Here is a 27,071-nt window from a genome sequence, read left to right as displayed (position 1 = left end):
ATTGAAAAACAAGAAGGTGAACCTTTTCTCCCATGAGTGTCCCTGTCCACTAGTGTGCATCATGATGTTTCCCTTACTGAAGAACCTTTTGGCGGACAGCCTAACCGAGCAGGCGAAAGGTTTCTCCCAGATGAGTTTGCATGTGTTGATGCAGAGGTGCTATTATGATAGTTTATTGCCTCAATTGCTAAGGATGAATGAGCCAATGAGGTAGATATTAGACGATGCTTTTATCTTTTGTACAAAAAAGTAACAAAAAACAAATTAAATTCAACAAGGAATTTTGGTTTTGTTTACAGTTCAGACGTATCTTCTGACTCCAAGAGCTCCTCAGATTTCCCCGCTTTGTTGTTTTCAGCCTCTGCACTCTCGTCCCCTTGGCTGGTCATGGAGGTGTCGAGTGTATCTCGATCAGCAGTGTCATTCTGAAGCTCGCCGCCTTCGTCGTCTTCGTCCATCTCGAAGACGCGGAGGTGCCTTAGATTTTCACTCAGCTGCAAGGTGGCGAGAGTGAAAGACAAGTTTGCAGTACAAACTGGAAATACAAATACGTCCAAAAGCCAAGAATGGGCTTACTGGGAGCCCTCGACTATGCAGAGGAATACTGTACTGCACATGAGTTTAACCCTTACCACGCATGCTACTTCTCGGATACCATTGACTGCAACAAACTGGGCCTTCATGCCTTCCAGTTCTCGCCACTTATTTCCAAGCACTAGGCCTTGGCATGGGATGGCGTCACTCAGCTGATCCAACCTGAAGAGAGAAGTAAATATATTTTGAATACAATATTTCTTAACAGAATTTCAAAACTTACAATTTTGGATGCTTGTCTGCTAGTACAGTGGCCCCTCTACATACAAGATTATTTTTGTTCCTGGATAGAGCTTGTATCTACAGCAAATCTTCACATAATAAATAAGTGAAAACCAATTAATCAATTTCTGGCCTTCGAAAATGATCAAAGTTATCCCTCAATACCTACAAACACACTTTCCTGATCACTAAAACACATTCAAATAGTAATTGAACAGAAAAATACATGAATAAGATTAATAAGAAGATATCAACAAAATACAATTTTGAGTTTATTTAGGAGCACTTACCAGCGGTGGGAGTGAGAGAGCACGGGAGATACAAGAAAATGTAAAAAAACAAGAATGCAATCAGGTCTGTGTGGCGCGAAACACACCGCTAACTTGGTGGTGAGCAGTCTCAAGTGTTAGCGCCTGGAAATTATCATAACTTGGATTTTCTCTTGTATGACAGGCAAGATTTTTGCTCTAAAGACATCTCGGATCTCTAATTTCTCGTAACCCGTATGTAGAGGGGCAACTGTATCCTGAAAATGTTGAAAGTTTTTCAGTGGGCGCAATGTTGCTCTCTCAACACACCTCATATTGGGCGTCCAGTTGAATTCCCTCTCACAGTTTATAGGTAAAGAAAGGGGGACCTGCGCAAGGACACAAATGTTTTCGGTTGCTCCCCATAGGACTACAGTCAGCATCTCGTCACTATAGAAACAAGCATCCTGGCAGCGATAGTTGTTTTGCAGGCTGGAAAACATGATGGATTGTAGAGATCGAATAAAAGTTCCTTTTGCTGGGTCAAGACATATCTTCTTTTCTGCGCACCCACCGCGGATCTGCATTCTCGTCATCTGAGGAGTCGAGATGTTGGCTCAGGTCAAGGGACGTAATGCAGTTGGGAATGTGCCTGCGGAAGACACGGAAGGTACATTTCTTCTCACAGAAGTCAGCTGGGCCTACCTTTGTTTTTTTTTGGATCAATAAAATCAGGCAGTCTGAACGAGTGACAGTGTCACTGTACAGCAGAAAATAAAAACTCCACCTATTAGGGTCTGTTCCTTTGCGTAGCAAGTAGAGCTTGTGGGGCAAAATATGAGGCATGCAGAACACCACATTGTGCATTTTGGCTTTATTGTCATTCCACCTGTGAAACAATAAACACACATTCAGACATGGTGTACTTATTGCATCCCATTGATTATGGAACTTGGGGGTTAAAACTAAATTACACACAAAAAAAGGAAAAAAATAGATTAGTCGGATTACATTTATAGTATACAATACTGTTTCCAAACTTTTTTTGAGCAAAGGCACATTTTTTTTCCATTAAAAAATCTTGGAGCACAAAGTGTTGTGAAAACGTTTACAAATTTCTGGCAGCAGATCCATGTTATTTAAAGCTTAAATGGTTACCTGAATTGACAGAATGAAATCATTGTGGTCTTTTAGTGCTTGTGGTCATCATGGCTCAGGAGGAAATGCATATTATTCCTTCTAGAATAAATCTTTTGTATATTTTACTATATATTTGTTTTATTTTTTTCAAGTGTTACCACATGTTTGTCTTTTATAGAACTATACCAAAATAATACTTAAAATGAAAAAGAAGTTTTTTATTTTTTTGTGAAATATAAAATTAATAATCGGAATCAAGAAAATTATGTCCAAAATTGTTCCTTTTTTGCATTTTGATTTTAGAGCGACTAATGATTGAAGTTAAAACTGGGCAGGGGCGACATGGTGGATGAGTGGTAAGCAGGTCCGCGGCACAGTTCTGAGGTCATGAGATCAAACCTTACTGTGTGGACTTTGCATGTTCTCCCCGGTTTCCTCCCGCATCCCAAAAACATGCATTTCAGGTGTATTGGCCGGTTCAAATTGTCCCTAAGTGTGAATGAGCGAGTGAGATGTATGTTCCTGTGTGCTCTGCAACTAGCTGGCAACCAGTTCAGGGTGTCCCCTGCCCAAGGATAGCTGGGATTGGCTCGAGGACCCCCGCGACCCCACTGAGGATAAGCGGTGCATATAATGGATGGATGGATGGATGGATAAAACTGGGCAATTTCTTGCGGGCCTACTCAACAAATTCTCACAGCACACCAGTTTGCTTCAAAACACTGGTTGAAAAACACTTCTATAAGGTAACAAATAGCTTTCTTGGATAACTACTACTCGTAGCAGTAGTAGTAGAGATTGAGGAGATTTCTCCCTCACACCATGCGGCTCTTTAACTCCACCCGGGGGAGTAAAAGCCCACATTAAACCCCAACCCCACATTTGCATATTACCCTATTTTTATTAGTGTGTATTTTTCGTAACACTATTTAAATGCTCTTTATTAACACGTTATATTGGGTATTTTTGTATTCTATATCTTTTATTTTATTTTTTAACACAAGGATACTGTTGGAAGTGTGAATTTCCCTATGGGGATGAATAAAGTATCTATCTATCTATCTATCTATCTAGTAAACAAATTTCTCTCATAAATTATAAAAATAATTATAATAATATTATAATTAATATGTACAGACATACTCTTAGTGCCACAACACTATCAAAACCTGTGATTATGTTTCGATATTACAAAAATAAACATCAAATTAAATGTCAAAGACAATTTAGCAACGATTCTTTTCAGAGTCGAAATTTAATGTCAGATCTGGAAATGCAAAAGTGATCACATTTGACTTACAACGATGGAAGCTCCAAAAGTCGCTGAATGTTTTCAGAACTAGAACAAGGGAAAATAGAAAATGAGTGACGAATTTGAGATAAAGCACTGTTAACACAGAGGCCAAGGAACGTACCGCAGAGGTGCGGAATACAGTGACAGAAAAGCAGCCTGCTTCACTGACTTGCCGATAACTTCCTGAATCCCCAAAACAACAAAAATCATCAGTCAAATTCCACCAGGAAGCTCGACTTAGTCAGAAAATCTCACCGCCGGTTTCTGGAGACAGAGCTCAATCACATTTTCCATCATTCTCTTGACAAAATGCAAAGACTTTTGTGGGTAGGAAGGAAACAACAAAGGGCTGTCTAAATACACACAAACACAATATAAGCGTCTTGCAAAGAGGCTAACCAAAAAAGTGTGCAAATAAATGAGATCAAGAAACGCACCCTTCAAGTGTGTGCTGTTTTGTAGAAACTTAAGCCATTGGTTGCCCTTGGTATTTGGTGGCGATACGAGGTCTTCATCTTCATCCTTTAGGTACTAAAAAGGCCAGTAACCAAACCACTGGTCAAAATCAAACTGATATCCAAGACATAAGGTCTTACTTAATGTTTAGACTGATGTCACCATAGAAAGTAATACGGACGATTTACCTGACCGACACGCTCTACATTGAAGTATTTCCCCTTCCGATCGAAGAGCTGTTCGTTCTGTGGATAGAATTTAGCATTGGAAACCCGTAACAAAATCTAGAAAAGGTTTTGTTTATACGCTGCCACCTCGCTGAAGTGTTCAGAAAGGAAATCAGCAACGAAGGCGATGTCTTTTTGCGTCATCTGAGGAAGCACAATAAAAATAGCATGAAATTAAAGGACACTAGGTAATATATAGTCAACATTTATCACGCTAATTTAAATGACTGATTCAAATCACAAGCGATGACTTTCTATGTCTTTTCAAATCCGTCTTTGTTAATGGTAAAACGTTTCTGCTCAGGATAGACCAGTCCTGCTTACCAAGTTTTAAAATTGATTTCATGTGGAAATTGGACTCGGGATAGGAACTTTCATGAGTAAATTACACATCTCACCTTGTTGAGTTCTGGAGGGACATGCTCATCACACATTCTTAACATTGCTGCAAAGAGAGAGAACAACGTCAATATTTAAAAAAAAATAAAAATAAAAAAAAAAAAAATATATATATATATATATATATATATATATATATATATTGAGAGTAATTGCTCTTCAGATTAAAAAATGAGTCAAGATTATTTTTTTGTCTACCAGCTTATGTTGTTCCACTCTTTGATCGTACGCATATTTCTTAAATGATTCTATAGTAATAACACAAAAAAGATGCCTTTAATTTGCTAGCACATCGAAGGAGATTTCTATTAAGTGTTTGCATTGCCTGAAGATGGCTGGGATGGGCTCCAGCACCTCCGCGACCCTACTGAGGATAATTGATGGATGGATTGATAATAGCAGATTCAATGAACTAGGACATTGTGATTTATTTAGCGCCTTCTTATGGTAAAAAAAAACATGGCTGGTTGATTGGTTGGATTCCTTAACCACTACAGTCATAGGGGCACCCTTTACAGTGGTTGGGTCTTGGGCAAGTGGTGCCCATCATTCTAAACATGCATTTTTTTGAATGCTGGAAAGTTGAGAAATTTGTATTTATTTAACATGCGGCTCGCCTAAACATGAACACCTCACATGATTGTCTGAAATCTTCCCCAAAAAACAAAACTTTGTGAAAGGGTGTGGAAAGAAAAATGCTTCTGTCTGATTACTTAATGTCTGCGTAGTTTGTATTTTTCCTTGTGCTTTTAAACACTTTTTTTAGGTTCCACTACACAATACAGCAACATCTTGTGGTCAAATATTACACAATGAACCTTACATACACAACAAATATTTATTTTAATTTTTGTAAATTTGAGTGTAAAGGTTCATACCCACGTACAGCCAACGGAAAAAGGCTTTGAAGTTCTTCATGCTTTTGTCGATCACCCTATATATCAGAATTTGATTGCACATCATCAAGAGTAAATCTTTAAATTTAGACTTTCGAAATAATTCTCATCAATGAACTTACTGCAGGAGTTCACTGGTCTTTAAGGAAAAGGATCCAACAGCCTTGATAGCCTCTGTTCCAAAAAAAAAGTCAACTGGATGAAACATTTCTACCCACTTTCTGCACGAAAGAGGCACCCCACCTTCTATGGCAGACGAATCCAGGCCGAGGGGTTCGAACTTTTTCTTCCACAAGGACATACCTTTCACCTCACTCAAGTGGTAGAGCAGCGCCTCCGAACCACTAACAATCAAGCAAGAGAAGGCTTTGCTTAATGGCTCCAAATGGAAAAAGACACTAAAGGGTGCTACTCCTACCTCTGTAGATGACTAATCACCAGCTTCTGGATGCTAGAATAAGACGACTCGATGGTTTGGCCAAGTTTCTTCAAACCCTGAGACAAAAATCGGAGGAGTTAACGTGTTTACTCGTGCAAAAGGATGCACCAAAGATCTAAAATTTGGGCGACCGAGGGCTCTCAAAAATAGGTTACTAAGACCAATGTTTCTTCACGCTTTTTTGAACAAAGGGTAACTGTTTTCTATAAAGATTCTTAAGGCACAATGTTCGTCAAAAATAAATTCCCAGCATTAGTTTCATAATTTTGTTTCTTAAACTTAGGACACATTGCTTGGATTGTTGTGGTAATTATGGTTCAGAAAGTTATTCATTTTGGTTAGTAATTTTGTATTTTACAATATTCATTGTTTTTCAAGCTTGAGTATATTATTATCTTGCTTTTCCCTAAAAATAACAAAAATCATACTTAAAAGGTACACTAATGTTTGACCAGCTGGCTTGTGTACTAACAGACATTTTCAACACCTCGCTAGACCAAGCCAAAGTACCATCATGCTTCAAATTTGCCAACATCATCCCAGTGCCAAAGAAACCCCAGATCTTATCACTCAACGATTACCGGCCCGTTGCACTGACTCCTATCATAATGAAGTGCTTTGAGAGACTGGTTAAAGAGCACATCACCTCCAGTCTCCCCTCCTCATTCGACCCCTTTCAGTTTGCCTACAGGACAAACCGCTCCACCAGGGATGCCATCTCCTCTGCGCTTCACCTGAGCCTGACACATCTAGAGGAGAAGAACACCCATGTGCGGATGCTGTTCCTGGACTTCAGTTCAGCATTCAACACCATCATCCCACAACATCTGGTAGACAAGATGAGACTCCTGGGTTTCAACACCCCCCTGCGGAACTGGCTGCTGGACTTCCTCTGTGACAGACCCCAATCAGTGCGGATAGGTCAGAACAGTTCAGATGTCATCTACCTCAGCACGGGCTCCCCCCAAGGCTGCGTCCTAAGCCCCTTGCTGTTCACCTTGATGACACACGACTGCGTCCCTAGGTCCGCCACAAACCACATCGTGAAGTATGCTGACGACACAACAGTGGTGGGCCTCATCAGGGATGACAACGACCTGGCCTACAGAGAGGAGGTGGAGCAGTTGGTGGGCTGGTGCAGGGACAACAGCCTGGTCCTGAATGTCGACAAAACTAAAGAGATCATTGTCGACTTTAGGAAAAACCAGCCCAACCATGCCCCACTTTGCATCAACAACAAGGCTGTGGAGGTTGTCAGCAGTATCAAGTTCCTAGGGGTGCACATTACAAACAAACTCACCTGGTCCGTAAACACTGCATCACTGGTTAAGAGGGCACAGCAGCGCCTGTACTTCCTGCGGAGGATGAGGAGAGCCCACCTGCCCCCACCCTCCCTCATTACATTCTACAGGGGCACCATAGAGAGTATCCTGACCAGCTGTATCTCTGTGTGGTGTGGAGGCTGCAGCGCTACCGACTGGGGTAGTGTGAGGAGGGTAACGAGGACAGCAGAGAAAATAATCGGGACTACACTTCCCTCCATTCAGGACATTGGCCAGAAGCACTGCCTATCCCATGCAAAAAACATTACCGGGGACCCCTCTCACCCCCATCATGGACTGTTCACTCTGCTAGCCTCTGGGAAGAGGTACTGCAGTGTGCGGTGCAGGACCACCAGGCTCCGCAATAGTCTAGTCCCCCTGGCCATTAGACTGTTAAATGGTCAAGCTAACATATAGTTAACTTAAATCTAAACGGCTGCTAATCTGACTTTTGCACTACTGGCAGTTTTTTTTATAGCTTGCCACTCCTTGCACATTGCTCTCTGCACTATTGTAATTACAGCGTTATTGTTACAGTGTTAATGTTACTGTGTACCTGACTTGTTAACCTGACTGCCCATATTGCACATCTGGTTAGCTACTCTTCTTGCACTATCGGCACTATGGTAAAATACTACACGTAGCCAAAATACAATACAACATTATTTATATCTGTACATTCAAGGAAACTGTGGGGGTCAGATGCATCGACATTTCGTTCTGTATACACGTGTACTAGAATGACAATAAAGTAGATCTGAATCTGAATCTGAATCTGACCACTAGATGTCCCAGTATTGTGTAGTGCAACCAAAAACGAGTGCTACAAAACACAAGGAAGATTACAAATTACCATTTTGCTCATTTTTTGCCCAGTCTTTCACAAGGTTTTTTGTGGTACCCTTAGCAGCAAGATAGTGGACAATCACTTCAGCTCCCACTAGATCAGGGATCTCCAACCTTTATCAAAGTAAGAGCTACTTTATGCTAGCAATTATCACGAAGGGCATCCAGTTTGATATGTATTTCTAAAACGACAACTTATGTCATTACAGTGTTGTTACTAGGTAAATTATTGGAAGTATGGTTAAATAGACTCAGTCAACGAAAGGAATCCTTTGTACTAGAAAGTCACAATGACCCAGCACTAGTGAGCTATTTATAGAACAGGTCCACAGGTACCTCAGCCGTCAGAGACCCATGCCCAAGATGAATCTCATGTAATGAGACATACAAAGCAATTGACCTACAAGTTATCATTGAAAATCAATAGTTTTTTTAAACTATTACATCAAATAATACACAAAATACCTTTAAAATAAGGTTAAGTTATCCGCCAGGGGAAACTTTTTTTCTTACTATGTTCGATCTTTTTTTTTTTTTTTTGGTAAAAATAGAACATCATCATTAAAATAAAGATTTTTACTTGGGTTCGATATTTTTGGCAGTGCAATCTTAAACAGCTTCATCAAATAAAATTAGACAAAGAATAATTTTCCCTGTACTGCCTCATGGGCAAACAATTATTCCATAAAAAGAAAAAAATAGTTATCTGCTGACACCTATTGATGTGGGTGAATGTTAAAATTATTTTGCTGATGGCTGGAAGGAAGGAAATATACTGAATAATGGCGAGCTTTTTTGCAATGAGAAAATTGGGCGACTTCCTGCAGCACAGTAGACAAGGTCTCGGGACACACTAGTGTACCCCAGCACAATGGTTTGAATACACTGATATAGACCCAGTGTTAATCGAGGGAGAGTGTGACTCCACAAAATTACTTCTTCGTGTGGACAAAAACAGCGAGATTAGTAATAAGACTATTATGTGATGCAAGAACAGAGTTTTATTTGAAATAACAATTATAAATATCTATAGAAAAAAAAGTTTAAAAAAATATCCGAGTCAAATGTATGATGTATTTTTTTTCTGACCCAAGCTATCATTTTTAGGTCATATGGACAACCATATGACCTAAAAATGATAGCTTGGGTCAGAAAAAAAATACATCAAAAATTGGATCATCGACAGGAATTTGGTGAAAATCCAATTTCAAATGTAATTTTAAATGTAAAATACATATAGATATTTAACAAATACTTTGAAAAAAATGACAAGCATGCATAACATGTATATCAGTTAACAGACTTCATCCAATGGTAAAGTAATGTCCTTTTGTTATGTTATAACCCAAATATACAGTGAAGAAAATTAGTATTTGAACACCCTGCTATTTTGTACTGTATTTGTACTCTTCATTCTTCTTCCTCCAAACACGCTTAGTGGAATTATGACCCAAAAGTTCTATTTTTGTATCATCTGACCACAAAACTTTCTCCTTACTCCTCTGTATGATCCAAATGGTCATATGCAAACTTAAGACGGACCTTGACATGTGCTGGTTTAAGCAGGGGAACCTTTTGTGCCATGCATGATTTCAAACCATGACGTCTTAGTGTTTTACCTACAGTAACCTTGGAAATGGGGGTCCCAGCTCTTTTCAGGACATTCACCAACTCCTGTTGTGTAGTTACGGGCTGATTCCTCAAAATTTCTTAGAATCATTGAGACCCCACGAGGTGATATCTTGCATGGGGCTCCACTCTGATTGAGATTGTCCGGCATGTATAGCTTCTTCCATTTTCTAATGATTGCTCCAACAGTGGACCTTTTTTTACCAAGCTGCTTGGCATTTTCTCCGTAGCCCTTTCCAGCCTTGTGGAGGCGTATAATTTTGTCTCTGGTGTCTTTAAACAGCTCTTTGGTATTTGCCACGTTACAAGTTCAAGTCTTACTGATGTATGGGGTGGACAGGTGTCTTTATGCAGCTAACATCCTCAAACAGGTGTAAAGTTGGCTGTTTTGAGATATGTGCATTTCTCAGAATTCAATGCAATGGAATTAACCTGTTTTCATATTCCTAAATATAAAAACAATTTCTCACACTCACACATATAGTCACGTTTCAAACATCAGTCTAATTTCATTTTTCATGTTTATACGTTTTTCCTTTTATTGTGAAGTCGCGCGTGTGACTCCATTTCCTGTTTATGTGTAAAGTCAAAATAAACCACACCTCCTGACCGGATGTAGTCAGTACTGTCGGAGAGATTTTGGCGAGATGGCTTCCCGACAGTGCTGGCTCCTTCGCAAGGGAGATTTTAAAACTTAATGAGTGATTTCATCTGAGTAATTCTGCCAACAGAGAGTTTATATAATATATAGCTCTGACACAGGTGTATCTGATTCAGGATGATACATGGAGTGCAGGTGGGCTTCTAATGGGTGGACTAACAGGTCTTTCAGGGTCAGAATTCTAGATGATACACAGGTGTTCAAATATTTATTTAACACAAATAAATTGTTAAAAAAATCATACATTGTGATTTCTGGATTTTTCTTTTTAGTTTATCTCTCTCACAGTGGACATGCACCTATGATGAAAATTTCTGACCCCTCCATGATTTCTAAGTGGGAGAAATAGCAAAATAGCAGGGTTTTCAAATAATTTCTTCACTGTATATTTTTTCCCCCGATCTTCGGGACTTCTTACACTCACCTTGACAGTCAGCTGGTTCATAAGAAGAGCTTGTAGTTCAGGACTGGAAAGTAGAAGCATCATTTTAGCATTCGACTGAACCCTTGAGTGCAATGTCTTGCCGGTGTCCTCACCTTGACTGTCCCCACAAAAGAAGCTCCAGGAACTCATCATGTAACTGCGTGCTTGTGTTCTTTTCCTGTAATTTAAAACTAAACGTAATAGTTCTTCTTGTCTCAGAACAGAAAAATGCAACTTGTTTAGGGCAGACCTGCACAAATTTGGTAAGTCTAAGGTCCATCTGCATGAGGATTTCCTCCCAGGCTTCGCACATGCACGTGAACGACAAGTGGAGGTACTGCAGTAGCGTGGAAATGTGAGTGAACTTGCGAGCCATCCTGGTCAGTTCGGGAAGGCAGTTCGAAAGCAAGCCCGTGTCAAGCTGCATCATGCGGAAAAAATTGAATATGGACTTTAATACGAACATTTGATCAATATTGTGATTACCATCATTTCAATTTGATTTTTCTTTTGTTGATTATAACAACGTAATGAATTTGGTCTGCAACAACATTAAATAGGCAAAATTATTTACAGATAATGGCTGGAGACTGGGCTAAGTTGTAACAATAGTGCAATAAAACATAGTACAATAACATTAAGCTACAACAACCAGATAACCAACAACTATTAACCATAAATAGAGACCTTGTTCAGAAAACATATTTCAAAGCAACTTCGAGACTTTCTCAAACGTGGAATATGACTGTCAAACAAGGGTTTTTTTAAAAAATCCATTACACTTCTTCCTGAAAACTGTCTTACCTGAACAAAACAAATATCTGCTTGGTCCTCCGCTGACTTCACGTCAGTGATGATGGCCAGAGACTTGAGATCACCAGCCAGGCTCAGTGTGCGACAGCTTCCTGAAAACTGCACAAATCAAGCCAAAAACTATGTCAAAACATTGTTTTCAAAATAAAATATTTTTGCCATCCCTGTACCACCTTCCAATTAATCTGCAGACCTTAACCATAAAGTTCCCACTGAAGTTAAATTTAATCTTTTACTTCTTCAATCATCAATCATCATCATCAATCGCACTGAATAAGTCTGGGAAAACAAGTTGGAGAAGGACAAGCATTCTAGTTGATGTTCATTTAAAACCTCTTACTCCAGATAACGTAGCAATCTTGTACATTCCGTAGGCGTATAGCTCCACCTGGTCAGCATCTCCTCCTAGGACGAGTATGTTTAGCCTAAAAATGGGGGATAAAAAAAAGTGTGTTTTTTTTTCAAACGCACACAAGATTAAACAACACTGCTACGCTCTACAGTTGGAATATCCATGCACACTTACCTGACTTCTCCAAGGAGGTTCATGATCTCATCAGACTTATCTTCACTGTATAAAAAAATGCAGGCTTTGAGGATTTTGATTTGACTTAAAAATGAGTGAAATATAGGTTTACCTGAAGAGTTTTGATGTTGTGCTGTAGCTGGGGGGGAAGAGATGTTCTCTATTTATATCAGTATTTTAATTACGTTTTTTTTCCAGCAAAGTCTTTCACACTTTCGTTTGGGCCCAAATTTTAATTTTGGTGCTTCCCCAAGTTACGTTCCTGTTTGTCTTACCTCTTTGGGAGGGAAGCTAATTTGGGCAAAAACAGCTTGGATTCTTCCTCTGATTGATAAAAGGATCCAAGGGCACTGGAACACACACACAAATTCGCAAGCAGCTAAAATGTAAATTTAAAGGAAAAGTTGCCTACCTCGAGTCCTCTGTCACCTCCATCCAGTGCATGCAGCTGACAGGGTTCTGCATGTGGAACACATGCAGGATCTCCGCCTTCTCCACACCGCACAGCACCACCTGCTTTGTGTCTCCCAGGCTAAAGGCCAGAACTGATCGGTCAAGATAAGAGGAAAAAGGTTAATGTTAACAACAATGTCAACAATAACAATATCTGAACTATAAATGAGAAAATGTTGTTCAAAGCATATTAACAGGGGTGGTGCTAACTTTTTCCGTCAGGTCTCCATGCAAGGGCGGTGATCTGCTTCCCAATGTTTTCGCTGGGGGCCAAGCTCCAAACCCGCTTGAAGCTGGTCAAGCGATGTAGCAACAACTATAACGAAAATAAGAGACAGGAATGGATATAGAAGCAAAAGAGCCCCACAGGGGTCATGAGCTATGCTTCATGAAGAGTACCTCTCCAGTTGTAATGGCCAGAGCAATTAGATCTCTTTTGGGTGACCATGCCATGCATAACACAGGGTTGGGGAGTTGCTTGTTTCCCACTTGCCGAAAGGCAGGCATCGTTTAGGCTGCGCAATGGAAACAAGACCCATAACGGAATTATATCGCTTACATAAAACTAATTGTAGAATTTTTGGTTACTCACCTGAGAGCAACAATCTCACCTATTATATTCCGACGTTACATCCAGAGATGATATGAAAAGAAAACTTGTCTGTTGTTGCTAGAGAGTAGGCATCGCCATTTTTTCCACTGGCCAATGATTGTGAAGCAACGGAAAGAGGGAAGGGACAATTTTGGACAGGAAGAAACGCAATATGAATTATTTGTATGGTGAATTTTGATGCGTCAATAAATTGCTTCAAAACTAGAAAAAGATGCGTCATACTTAACCACAATCCTCATTCTGCATGGCAAAAGTTTTTTAATATAAATCCTGCTAGTACGACAAGTAATCAGTTTTGCTACTTATTCCAGGACCGAAGAAGTAACCGGAAACTCAAATCACGTCGCCGAATGTCGAAAACAACGATGTTTTAAGTGCGAATGTTGCGAGAGTTTCATGAAGCAATGACAGAACTATTAAAAATGTTTTAGAAAATGATAGCTGAGTACGAAGATGAACTTTCTCGATCGAAAGTGGAAAATGAGCGTTTTTTTTTTAAATTTAATTTCAGTCTGCTCTTTTCAACCATTCCGGCCAGTGATGTACGCCTCGAATCGAATCTTTGGAACGTGTGCCAAATATTTTAGGTGAGTGGTTCATGAACCGCGAGTCGAGGTGTGTGTTGATGGCGTAATTGCGAAGCAGGTGTATCGCGCGACTGATTCAGGAAAGGATTCGCTAGTTTTTAGTGTGGTTAAAAAAAAACGCCCCCCGGAGTTGAAAGTGCTCTGTAGTACTGGGAATCACTGAAATATGCACTTCTATTTCTTTACAAACTCGTTCTCACACATCTATGCTCCCCTGCTTCATCTGAACCTTGTGAAATAGTTTTATTCAAAAACGGGAACTTTTCTTCAAAAAAGAAACCCCCTGGGTCCAAAAACTGAAAAAAATATTGCTTTAAATACAAATGAATAAGCACTTCATTTAACATCCTTCTTTCACTTGTTGCATAAGCACTATACTAATATGATGTACAGTATGAGTTTTGTACCCAACTATATTAAGGCCTAGTAGACTCACTTCACACAGTGCAACACTCATTGACAATATATTTACAAATAATATGGAATTTACAAATGTCAGCGGGTTACTGGTTTGTGATATTTCTGATCACCTACCAGTATTTACAGTATATGATGAAAAGGTTACTAGACAAGAATCAATTAAGGATTATGTTTACAAACGAGTTAGAACTGAAGTGACTATTATATCACTGTATGATGACTTAGTTAAACAAAACTGGAATGCTATATATGGTACAGATGATGTGGATGGTGCGTTTGACATATTTTTGGAAATATTCACCAACAAGTACAACAAAAATTGCCCAATGAGACAAATTAATATTAAGAATAAATCTGTAAATCATCCATGGATAACTAAGGGTTTACATAATGCTTGTAAGAAAAAAAACTACTTATATAGAAAATTTATTAAACTAAGAACTAAGGAAGCCGAAACCCGGTATAAAACGTATAAAAACAAATTGACAGGAATATTAAGAGCAAGCAAGAAATTATACTATACCAATTTATTACATCATAACAAAAGTAATATCAAAGGTATTTGGGATATATTAAATAGTATAATAAAAGGAAAGAATGTAAGCAATGCATATCCAAACTATTTTATTGATAAGAACAGTGAAAATTATAATTTAAATCAAGTTGTGGAGAATTTCAATAGTTATTTTGTAAATGTTGGACCAGAGCTCGCTGCAAATATCCCAGAGTGCAGTGGTAAACAATTTGAGTCACTAATAAAAATGAACTCCAAGACCATGTTTTTATCTGGGGTTACGGAATCAGAAATCTTAGACGTGGTTAACAACTGTAAAAACAAAACGTCTATGGATTGTTTTGACATTGATATGGTACTAATTAAGCAAATTATAAACAGCATTGTGAAACCATTGACCTACATCTGTAATCTATCATTTCTAACAGGCACATTTCCAAATCAAATGAAAATAGCAAAAGTTATACCAATATACAAAAATGGGAACAAGCACATTTTTACAAACTATAGACCGGTATCTCTGCTTCCTCAGTTCTCTAAAATATTAGAGAGACTTTACAATAATAGACTGGAACAATTTGTAGATAAACATAAATTGATTAATGAAAGTCAATATGGTTTTAGAGCAAACAGATCAGCAACAATGGCAATTATTGATGCAGTAGAAGAAATCACCCACAGTATAGAAAAGAAGAGATACGCAGTCGGGGTATTTATTGACTTAAAAAAAGCATTTGATACCATTAATCATAATATACTATTAAAAAAACTGGAAAGATATGGCATCAGGGGAGTGGCTTTGAAATGGATTCAAAGTTATTTGACGGGGAGGAAGCAATATGTAAAAATGGGAGAGTTTTCATCTGAATATTTGGACATCTGTTGTGGAGTACCACAGGGTTCTATCCTGGGACCAAAGCTATTTAATTTATATATTAACGATATTTTTAATGTTTCAAAACTATTGAAAATAGTAGTATTTGCAGATGACACTAACATTTTCTATTCAAATGATAACTATATGGATTTGGTAACCTGTATTAATCGTGAACTAATTAACCTAAAAGTATGGATGGATATAAATAAATTATCTTTAAATTTAAATAAAACCAAAGTAATATTCTTTGGTAATCGTAAGGCAAATCAAAATTTAGAAGTAAAAATGGATGGTGTCACAATAGACATTGTATCAGAAATTAAGTTTTTAGGGGTCATAATAGACAATAAACTAAGTTGGAAAACACACATCAGACACATACAAACAAAGGTATCTAAAAGCATTTCAATAATTAATAAAACCAAAGTTCTTTTACATTATAATGCATTGTATTTATTATATTGTTCTCTCGTTCTGCCATATTTAACATATGGTGCAGAAGTCTGGGGAAATAATTACAAAAGTTCACTACAGCCCCTTTTTATCCTTCAAAAACGTGCAATAAGAACCATACACAGGGTAGGATATCGGGATCATACCAATATTTTATTCATGCAGTCCAATTTATTGAAACTGGATGATTTAATAAAATTTTTCACTTCACAACTGTTATTTAAAGTCAACAAAAACATAGTGCCAGAAAACATACAAAGATTATTCACTCGGAAGGAGGGAAATTATAACCTGAGGGGCTGTGGTGAATTCAAAATCCCAAAGGTGAGAACCACCAGGAGAAGTATGTGTGTGTCTGTGTGTGGAGTCAGACTTTGGAATAATTTGTAAAATGAAATCAAACAATGTCCAAATATCCATGTGTTCAAATTTAAATACAAAAAAGCATTACTGGCGAAATACAGAGATGAAGAAAATGGGATATGAGGGAGACTGGGAATACTGCACTTCAAACCATGGCTAACTTGTTGTTATTGTGCTATTATCACATCAGAACTGTTATAAATATTGTGTTTATTTTTATTGATATTATCACTGGTGCCGCAGTGACATTATGCGCATTATGACGTTGAGGGACGGGTATTGCGAAGATTAGTGTATAAAATATGTGATTATTGTAACTTATAATTATTGATATCTGACCTATGTAATAAGTATATCCATGAGATTTTGTTGTATTGTACACAAGAGGGAGCTATCTATAAAATGTATTTAATAGGGAAGATAAAGGGGTAGGAAAAATAAGCATCTGCTTCTGACTACCCCTTTTCGAACATTTTGTGGGACATTATTTCGTTGTTGACTCATTGTTTTTGTCCTGTTTTTATTTTTATGTTCGAAATAAAATTTTCATTCATTCATTCATTCATTCATTCATTCATTCATTCAAGCACAAAGTAATACAGAACAATTCATGATTCACTTAGGCGCCTTGCATGGCTGACTCCTTATTGGTGTGTAAGTGTGTGTGTGAATGGGTAAGTGTGAAACACATTGTAAAGCGCTTTGGGAGGTCTCCATTGACTTGAAAAGCGTTATATAAATGCAGACCATTTACTTTTACTCTGTTACTCTCTTAATACATTTTCAAATATATATATATTTTTTATTCAGGGCGTATTTTACACAAGCATGTTATACATTCATCTGTCCACATTACTGCGTATCGAGGTAATAAATCACCTTGAACCCCCTACGTGTGTGTGGAGCATTTTTCTTGTGGGCGTCAGTGCTTTATGGGGCTTCATATTGCCGTCCTCTTAATTTTAGGATCGCTTGCTGGGAACGTGTATTTTCAATTGTGTTAATAAGAGAGTAGTATTTATTATTTGTGTTCTACAGCCCATATTATATGTTCACGTTTCAGGTCAATGAGACAGCTTTTGTAAACATGTGATTTTAATAAACATGGTTTTCATATTGTTACAACTTTGTAGCTTTTTGACCTTGACAGCCCAAGGTTTACTTGTGAGTAAAAAAATTACAAGCAATGGCCTGGTATTGTCACGAGGCGTGGTGGGGAGTGGAAGGCGTGATCGGACCAGAACGGAGGCAGGAAGGGAGAACTCAATTGAGTAACGATCCAAAAGTTTTATTTAACAAAATAAAAGTTGTCCAAAACTCTGGGACATGACGAAACAAACAGTTGATTCTTCCAACTAAACTAAACAGGACAAGGCATAACAGAACGGACAATGTTTTAAACTAAAACAGGACAAGGCATAACAGACTGGGAGTGTGTATATGTAATGAGCCCGCACCCGCAAAGCCCACAATCCAGCCCTAAATAGCAGACACTCGATTAGTTGAACTGCTTCAGCTGGGCCCAGGGGGCGGGGCAGACCGGTCGCCAAGGCTACCATGACAGAGCCCCCCCTTTAAGGGACAGCTCCCGAGGTCCCAAAAAGAAAAAAAAAATTACTACCTCGCGCCCCGGAATGGTTCGACGCTCACGATTGGGGCAACCCCGCTCCCTCCTCCGAACACGCAGGAACGGGGAGAGGCAGGCGCCATCTGGGTCGGGCGGATCGGAATCGGCGCTCGGCAGGGGGGGGTCCGGCGGGCAAACTGGACAGGCGAAAACAGACAGACAAACAAGGGAGTCGAACAGGCAGGCAGGCCGGAGAGTCGAACAGGCAGGCAGGCCGGAGAGTCGAACAGGCAGGCAGGCCGGAGAGTCAAACAGGCAGGCAGGCCGGAGAGTCGAGCAGGCAGGCAGGCCGGAGAGTCGAACAGGCAGGCAGACCGGAGAGTCGAACAGGCAGGCAGGCCGCAGAGTCGGAGTCGGACTGGCACGCAGCAGAGTCGGAGTCGGACTGGCAGGCAGCAGAGTCGGAGTCGGACTGGCAGGCAGCAGAGTCGGAGTCGGACTGGCAGGCAGTAGAGTCGGAGTCGGACTGGCAGGCGGCAGAGTCGGAGTCGGACTGGCAAGCGGCGGAGTCGGAGTCGGACTGGCAGGCGGCAGAGTCGGAGTCGGACTGGCAGGCGGCGGAGTCGGATTGGCAGGCCGCGGAGTCGGAGTCGGACTGGCAGGCCGCGGAGTCGGAGTCGGACTGGCAGGCTGCGGAGTCGGAGTCGGACTGGCAGGCCACGGAGTCAGACTGGCAGGCCGCGGAGTCGGAGTCGGACTGGCACGCAGGGGAGACGGAATAGCAGGCAATCGGCACGGGAGTCGGGCAGGCAGGCATGAGAGTCGAACAGGCAGGCATCAATTCTTCCCGGGACCCCATTCGAGGCACAGCAATGGCCACGACGGGCGGGGCCGTGGTTCGAACGGGCAGGAAAGACCACCTCAGTGGGCGCTTGCCAAACTGCGTTCTCCAGCTCTCCCCAAGTCGCGCTGGGATCGTTCGCTGAGTTCTTGTCGTGGCGGGCTCATTCTGTCACGAGGCGTGGTGGGGAGTGGAAGGCGTGATCGGACCAGAATGGAGGCAGGAGGCAGGAAGGGAGAACTCAATTGCGTAACGATCCAAAAGTTTTATTTAACAAAATAAAAGTTGTCCAAAACTCTGGGACATGACGAAACAAACAGTTGATTCTTCCAACTAAACTAAACAGGACAAGGCATAACAGAACGGACAATGTTTTAAACTAAAACAGGACAAGGCATAACAGACCGGGAGTGTGTATATGTAATGAGCCCGCACCCGCAAAGCCCACAATCCAGCCCTAAATAGCAGACACTCGATTAGTTGAACTGCTTCAGCTGGGCCCAGGGGGCGGGGCAGACCGGTCGCCAAGGCGACCATGACAGGTATATCCCTTAGACTCGAGATAGGCAAAACAACTACATGCTTTAAAAGTTGTACCCGATATATTGGAACAAGGCTGGTATTTTACAATAGTATTCCTTTGATACTGTTTTGTTGACAACGAGCATCTTGAAGAGGTTCCCTATTAGCAGCAGTTTAATTGGAGCTCCTGTGTTGAGCAAGACCAATCTTCAGAAACCATCCATGTTAAAGAAGAGGAAGAAACCATGGGGAACAGTCAGAATGACAAACATCTTCGAGGACCGAATGGGAGCGATCTCACCACCTCTTCACCGGCTGACTGCCAAGTGAAAAATGAACGTGATGAAAAGGGAGCTTACTCTTCTCAGCTTCAGAGAAGTCATCCGGAGGAGAACATCAGTGCAGTGAAAAGAAACAAGCGCACACTCCACTGTATGATATGGATTTTTGTGATGTCACGTTGTCCGAGACGGATCGCAGCGATTGCACCATAGAGCTTTCAAAGTGTTTCAAATATGGCAAAGGTGATTCTGCCAATCATCTCAACTTCCAATTCTTCAATTATAGAATAGAATAGAATATACCTTTATTGTCATTGTTACAAAATGGGTTGAACATATTGTGACAACGAAATGTGCGGCAAGATGTTCAGCTGGAAAGGAACTCTGAACAGACACATGGGGACGCACACTGGAGAGAAACCTTTTGCCTGCTTGTTTTGCCCGAAAATATTCTCTCTAAAGCCTCCCAGGGACCGACAGGTGCAAATACACACTGTGGAGAAATCTTTTTCCTGTTTGTTGTGCCCTAAATGTCATGATTACTCATTGCCCTCACCTGTGCCTGCTCGTTTGACGCCAGCTGCTGCTCGTTGCCTGATTGATTCACCTCCTATTTAAACTCAGTACTCCAGTCACTCCCTGTTAGTCCGTCAGCGAACCTCTGTATACGCAAGGCAAGCACTTTGACTCAGGCTCCCGTCTTCATCCATATCCTACTCGTCTGTTCCTGATTTCCTGTTTGTCTCCGGCTATTGATCCGTTTTTGACCACCGACCATGCTCTGATCTCCCGTTCCGGCTATTGACCGGTTTTGTACATTTGACCACGCTCTGATCTCCCGCTCTGGCTTTCGACCCGTTTTGCCCATTTGACCACGCTCCGATCTTCAGAATAAATATTCAATACCCATATGTAACAGCGGTGTACCCGTCCCACCAAGGATCCACATTCAGGCTGGACTGGATGATGAGGCTTTTATTTCAGTTACGTTAGCAGCGCACTGGAGACATGTGGTTAGCACCTCCGCTGGTTCTCAACATCGTTAGCAGCGCGGTGGAGACTGTTCAAAGCATATCAAATAGTTTTCTTTACAGTTGAGATAAAATACAAGTTCAGAAAATCAACCATGACAATAATTTTTACATCCATTTCAACAAGATACTTTTAACAGTATAGTGGTTTTAACTTTTACAATGAATTAAACTCGACATATTTTTCAATCTGAATTGTAACCAACATCATCCTTTTTTTATATTTATGAAAATAGAAATAATTACAATAACGAGTATAAAAAACGGAAACAATTTACCTGCAATGAGCGACGTAACATACACACACTATACAAACATATTTCAGCAGGAATTTAAACAAAACAAAAGTTAATATTACACTTGTTACACATAGAAAGCCCAATATACGCATTCAAAGTAAAAGTTGAAGCAGGGTACCATAAAAATTAACAAAAGCAGCATAATTAAATCAGCCAATGTTCAAGTGCAATTGTGTCCGACACATCATATTACCCTCATTGCATACAATGTTTCACTACATTGAAGTCAATCACAACAAAGACTTCTCTTGTCAAGTCAAGTCATTTTTATTTGTATAGTCCTTAATCGCAAAGAGTCTTAAAGGGCTGCACAGACCACAGATTAATGCAAACTACAGACTATTATTACATCATCCCCTGATCTAAAACCTACACGAGGGCAAGGAAAATCTAAAAACCCCAACGTGAGGAAAATGGAGAAACCTACAACACCGGGGCCCGTGTACTAGAGCGGAATGAGGCCACCAGGCTGGTCTTGCCCAAGACACCACAGAGAATTGGTGGCCCTACGACACTAGTGGTTCCACCCAACCATTGCGTTCTTTTCTATTAGATTCTAATTTTTTTTTGTTCCCAAATGCATCCCGTAGACATTATTTCACGCATGCGCAGTAATAAATACTACGTCGCCCCTCTTCTTTGCCGCATATCGTCGAGCGAAAATGTGCAAAGTCCGATTTTTACGAGAGTTGCTTAGGCAACGGATTGACGTAGCAGTTGAAGAAATAATGCAAATATTTGAGCGAACGATAGCTGACTACGAGGTTCACCTTTGTCGAGCAAAAGAGGAGAACGAACGACAGCGTCAATTGCTGAATTCCGTTGACCCACTTCACGTCGTTGTGCACGATGAAGCAGGTTAATCATGTTTCTATGTTTTGGGGTTGACCTTTTCAACAGATCGATCAAAGTAGTGATTAATGTCAATGCTCTAGTCTTTGAATCGTTTTTGCCATTTTATCCGATTTACTCAATTTGTCTTTTACAATTTTTAAACGCGAGTCTCGTATTTGATTGGTTCGCCTCAGTGACACGATAGAAATGCTTTGAAACCATGGGCGTAACCAGACCGTTTTTTGGGGTTCTCAAGGACCCCCGAATTCAACCCAAGAACCCCCCAAAATTTTAGCATTTTAAAAATGATCTTTTCCTTAAAGGACATAGGCTTAGTAGTGATGAAAATTGCTAGATTAAAGAAAAATAAGAATCAAAAACAATTTGAACAGCACAGCATCAGAAATACTCCCCGACCTTGAAATGCTTCAGTCCATTTGATTCCTAGAACCGCTTTCACCCTCTCCCGGCTCCTCTTTTGCCCAGCTTGTGTCCCGTGCGGCATAGCGGCTGAGTCTGTGTTTCGGTGTATGACGGTGACACGCCAGAACATTGTTGAATTATCCTAAATCACTTTAAGCGAAATGTCGTTTATTTTAACCAGCCAGACTCTCTGCTCAGCACCCCTAAAGCTCTGCCCCTGTTTGAAACATATTTAAAACTCATCTTTTTCCACCATGCCTCAAACTTGAGAAAATCCCCTTCCCCTGTTTCAGTTTTTTGATGGGTAATTATATTTTTCTTTCCTTTTGTCTACTGTTGAATCATCTGCTGTGCCTGCATAAACTGTATTCATTCATTCAATATAAAAATATGTCACTGCATATATACATTACAGAAGGGCGTAATTGATAATTTAGTACGTTCCGTTTAATTATTTTTCTAATTACAGCATAATTATTTTAATCATTTTGTTCATTCAGATGCAATAAATGCACCTTTTCATTAAGTATTTGAGATAAGTGTTTACTTTTTATGGTTGTCATTTGACGTTTCAGTCAGTCTTCTCATGGTTTCAAATTATATATCGTATGCTATCAAAGAATCCCTTAAGACTTGTCCTGGATCCTGTCAGATTTTGCACCAACCAATGTTTTGTCTTTGTAATGGCCCGCCCCTTCTTCAAGATTTGTTCTCAGAGCCAGCATCTGTTTTATAAACACTGGTGCTATTTAGTGAAAGTCCTTGTAACACACACAAACAGTTTGCATATATAGCTCAAGCCAAGATATCATTTTGTAATTTGTTTTACTGTTATGAAAACCTTGAAAGAACTTCTTGTCTTCATCTCTTGTTTCAATCGTTGAAATCTTGCGGAACCTGGCTGTTGATTTGAGCACGCAGAAGATGGACAAAGCTCTCTCCATCTTCACAACCTATTTGTTGACACAATTTTACCACTTTCCTTTGATATTTTTTACCTCCGCATTTACCCCTCCCATTTTCTTTTTTTCTAAAATGTCACCTATGTTAATATGTCATCCTCCTTCTCTCGCAGACAAACAGTTGGTTCCCTCAGAGCGTCAACAAGAACTAGTTCCCTCTTTGTGTCAATCAGCACCAGCAGAGCCGACCCATATCAAAAAGGAGGAAGAGGATGTGTGGAGCAATCAAACGCAGGAGAACAAAGATGTGACTGTGTACATTTTGACTGATGTAAATGTAAAGTATGAAGAGGACAATGCTCAGTCCTCGCATCTTCATCACATTCAAAATGAAGAGAATTTGGATCAACATCTCTCAGCAAGAAAAAGCTATGAAAGCCTAAACTCTGAGCCGGATAAATTAGCTCTGCTGTGCAATACAAACAACATGATGTTACACTTTCCTGACACTGCTCAAATTGACCAAACCCCAAAACTGTCAAAGGCTAAAAATACATCTCAAGGCAATAAGACTCATCACTACAACAAGCGCTTTAAATGCTTTGAATGTGGTAAAGCGTTTATCCATAAAAGCTCTTTAAATAGACATCTAGCAACGCACAGCAAGGATAAACCTCACAGCTGTGTGATTTGTGCCAAATGCTTCTCCTCAAAGGCTAAGTTGAAAAGCCATTTGGCGGTCCATTACGACCCGAGCAGCGGCGCAACTTGGAACGCGTCACGGATTTTCAGCTGCTCAGAATGCGGGAAGACATTCGGCCAAAAAGGCAATATGATTACGCATATGAGGTTGCACACTGGAGTGAAACCTTACGCGTGTTCATACTGCGATAGACAATTCCAGACAAAGCTTCACTTGAAAAGACACACATCTATTCACACTGGGGAAAAACCGTTCCCCTGTTCCTTTTGCGATAAAAGATTCAAAGAGAAGTACGACATGATAAACCACATAAGAATCCACACTGGAGAGAAACCTTTTGCCTGCTCCGAGTGTGATAAAGAGTTCTCTCAAAGGTCATATCTTAGAACACACATGATAACTCACACTAAAAAGAAAGTTTAAAGTCACAACATCTGCCAGACTCTTTGCACAAAACAAATATTACCTAATTTATCATCTCTGTCATATATGAAGGATTGTTATTGTGAAGATTGTCCTTGTGACCATTGAGAAATCTATTTTACTCTTTGAAGGTTGTGTATTACTGTATTTGGAGCATTTGATCTCGTCACGTCATAAGCCCTGCTACGCTTTTGACAGGCCCACCATTTTTCTGAAATGAGTTGACATCAGCAGTATTTTTGACATGGAATAAAGTAATTTTTCTAACCTCTTGAGCTAAGACAATAAAGTCGTTTTTATTACCGACCAGTACATTAGGCTGAACAAGCCTCATGTGCATTGGTGTTATAGACCTATTGTACATGATGTATATCAGCTTTTATTATAAACGGATATTATCAATGCAAACAACAAGTTCAAACTAACGTCAGGATTTTTGAGTGAAAGAACTAAGTTCACCCTAATGTCAAAAGACCAAGGTGCAAGCGGAATACTGAAGTTGCGGTTTCCTGTTGACCGATACAACGCCTTGAGAAAGACAAACTGAAACTTTGAGAATTGGCTGATAACAAAAAACTGGGAAGCAGAAAACTGAAGTTGCGTTTTCCTGTTGACCCATACAAGCTTCAAAAAAGGCATACACATCTTGCTTCCAAATGTAAGAGAGACTACTGCTAAGATTGTCCGATTGAAGACTTGTAATGCTGTTGTCTCCAAAATATATTCTGCCAATAGAGCAGTTCATATCCAGCTTCTTAATCGACCAACATTCTCCTCACTCGAAATTTAACGAACAAAGAAAGTATAATATGAGAATCCAAGATCTTTATTCAGTGTCTTTCTACTGGACATTTCATTTTTTTTACTTGCCTCATGGGGAAAATGCCACTACCAATACACATATATTGTAAGTCCGTGCTTCTTGTAAGCCATGTATGAAGACATATAAGCATACAGTTGTTTGCACCAAAGGGTTTGGTCGTCAGAGGTGAGGAGGCTTGATTAATATTAGGTTATAAAAAACATTTGTAAGGGTGATCGTTGTGTTGATAAAAGAACAAAGTCCGTAGATTAAAACTTCTGTACAAGGTACTGCAACATGGCTTGGCTTTTTCAAACCTGTGATTTCCAGGGAGCACTAGATTATTTGCCTCTTTCTAAAAAAGAATACAGGACTGTCTCAGAAAATTAGAATATTGTGATAAAGTTCTTTATTTTCTGTAATGCAATTAAAAAAACAAAAATGTCATATATTCTGGATTCATTACACATCAACTGAACTATTTCAAGCCTTTTATTATTTGAATATTGCTGATTTTGTCTTACAGCTGAAAAAAACTCAAAAATCCTATCTCAAAATATTAGAATACTTCCTCAGACCAAGTAAAAAAATAATTTTATAACAGCAAAACTAAATCAAACATTTGAAAATGTCCATCGATGCACTCAGTACTTGGTTGGGAATCCTTTTGCACGGATTACCACATCAATCCGGCGTGGCATGGAGGCAATCAGCCTGTGGCATTGCTGAGGTGTTATTGATGCCCAGGATGCTTCGACAGCGGCCTTCAGCTCATTTGCATTTGTAGGTCTGGTGTCTTTCATCTTCTTCTTAACTATACCCCACAAATTCTCGATGGGGTTCAGGTCAGGGGAATTAGCAGGCCAATCAAGGACAGTGATGCCATGGTCAGTGCACCAGTTACTGGTGGTTTTGGCACTGTGGGCAGGTGCCAGATCATGCTGGAAAATGAAATCCTCATCTCCATAGAGCTTTTCAGCAGATGGAAGCATGTAGTGCTCTAAAATCTCTTGGTACACAGTTGCATTTACTCTGGACTTGATGAAACACAGTGGACCAACACCAGCAGCTGACATGGCTCCCCAAACCATTGCTGACTGTGGGAACTTCACACTGGATTTCAAGCAACTTGGATTTTGCTCCTCTCCAGACTCTGGCGCCTTGACTTCCAAATGAAATGCAAAACTTGCTTTCGTCTGAAAAGAGGACTTTGGACCACTCTGCAACTGTCCAGTGCTTCTTCTCCATAGCCCAAGTCAGACGCTTCTTCCGTTGTCTTGAGTTCAGAAGTGGCTTGACCATGGGAATACGGCTATTGTAGCCCATTTCCCGGACACGTCTGTGAACTGTGGCTTTTGATACCTGGACTCCAGCTACAGCCCACTGTCTTTGAAGCTCCCCAAATTCTGGAAGCGGCTCTTCTTCACAATTTTGTTAAGGCTGCGGTCATCTCTCTTGGTTGTGCAGCGTTTCCGGCCACATTTTTCCCTTCCAACAGACTTTTTACAGTAATGCTAATTGTAATTCACCCTGGTCAATCCTGGAAGGGGGATTACCACATGTGAGGTCCTTTCTCAAGGTTTCTCTTTTCTCCTCACACTGAGGTTTTTGAGTTTTCCTTGCCCGCATGCTGGTTTAAGATCAGGTAATTGTGTAATTTTGTAACTGTAATCTTGTGCAGTCCTTTGAGACATTTTTGTGATTAAGGGCTATATAAATAAATTTGACTTGACTTGACTTTTGTGGATATGCTTTGAAACTGCACTCTGTGAACAGCCTGCTCTTTGAGAAATTTCTTTTTGTGTCTTACCCTCCATCAGGAGGGTATCAATAATGGTCCTCTGGACAGCAGTCAGATCAGCAGTCTTCCCCATACTTGTGATTTAGTTTACTGAACCAAGCTGAGTGTTTTTAAGGCTCAGGAAACCCTCGCAAGGTGTTTCGAGTTAATTAGATGATTCAGGTGATTAGTTGAATAGCCTACTTGTATACTTTTTCATGATATTCTAATATTTTGAGATAGGATT

General features: G+C 40.1%; 2 protein-coding genes across 4 annotated transcripts; one reads left to right on the top strand and one right to left on the bottom strand.

Annotated features, from left to right (window-relative positions):
* Positions 1–211: 211 nt before the first annotated feature.
* Positions 212–13,867, bottom strand: anapc4 (anaphase promoting complex subunit 4). 3 transcript variants are annotated; one of them, XM_088349620.1, is made up of 29 exons: positions 13,425–13,867; positions 13,182–13,288; positions 12,989–13,104; positions 12,800–12,905; positions 12,549–12,681; positions 12,412–12,486; positions 12,249–12,275; positions 12,137–12,181; positions 11,951–12,035; positions 11,602–11,709; positions 11,048–11,218; positions 10,911–10,975; positions 10,798–10,840; positions 5,895–5,971; positions 5,720–5,820; positions 5,599–5,650; positions 5,459–5,514; positions 4,580–4,626; positions 4,269–4,325; positions 4,143–4,199; positions 3,936–4,029; positions 3,754–3,851; positions 3,620–3,681; positions 3,505–3,543; positions 1,852–1,953; positions 1,639–1,716; positions 1,395–1,556; positions 633–756; positions 212–494 (listed from the first exon to the last, which is right to left on the bottom strand). In XM_088349620.1, exons 3-29 carry the CDS (start codon positions 13,094–13,096, stop codon positions 294–296), a joined length of 2,373 nt encoding a protein of 790 aa, XP_088205746.1. In that variant the 5' UTR covers positions 13,097–13,104; positions 13,182–13,288; positions 13,425–13,867; the 3' UTR covers positions 212–293. The 3 variants fall into 3 exon arrangements, with proteins under 3 accessions (XP_088205746.1, XP_088205748.1, XP_088205747.1); XM_088349622.1 differs by having other exon boundaries at positions 13,201–13,288; XM_088349621.1 differs by having other exon boundaries at positions 13,201–13,867.
* Positions 13,868–21,548: 7,681 nt separating this feature from the next.
* On the top strand, positions 21,549–24,517 carry LOC148354890 (uncharacterized). The gene is made up of 2 exons (XM_088349623.1): positions 21,549–21,815; positions 23,290–24,517. Exons 1-2 carry the CDS (start codon positions 21,620–21,622, stop codon positions 24,240–24,242), a joined length of 1,149 nt encoding a protein of 382 aa, XP_088205749.1. The 5' UTR covers positions 21,549–21,619; the 3' UTR covers positions 24,243–24,517.
* The last annotated feature ends 2,554 nt before the right edge of the window (positions 24,518–27,071 follow it).

This window comes from Urocampus carinirostris, chromosome 12 (genome assembly GCF_059441175.1).
Source record: "Urocampus carinirostris isolate Australia breed hairy pipefish chromosome 12, RoL_Ucar_1.0, whole genome shotgun sequence".
Lineage (NCBI taxonomy): Eukaryota > Metazoa > Chordata > Actinopteri > Syngnathiformes > Syngnathidae > Urocampus > Urocampus carinirostris.
Note: the sequence above shows the minus strand (reverse complement) of the source record. Positions and strands in the feature narration are given on the sequence as shown.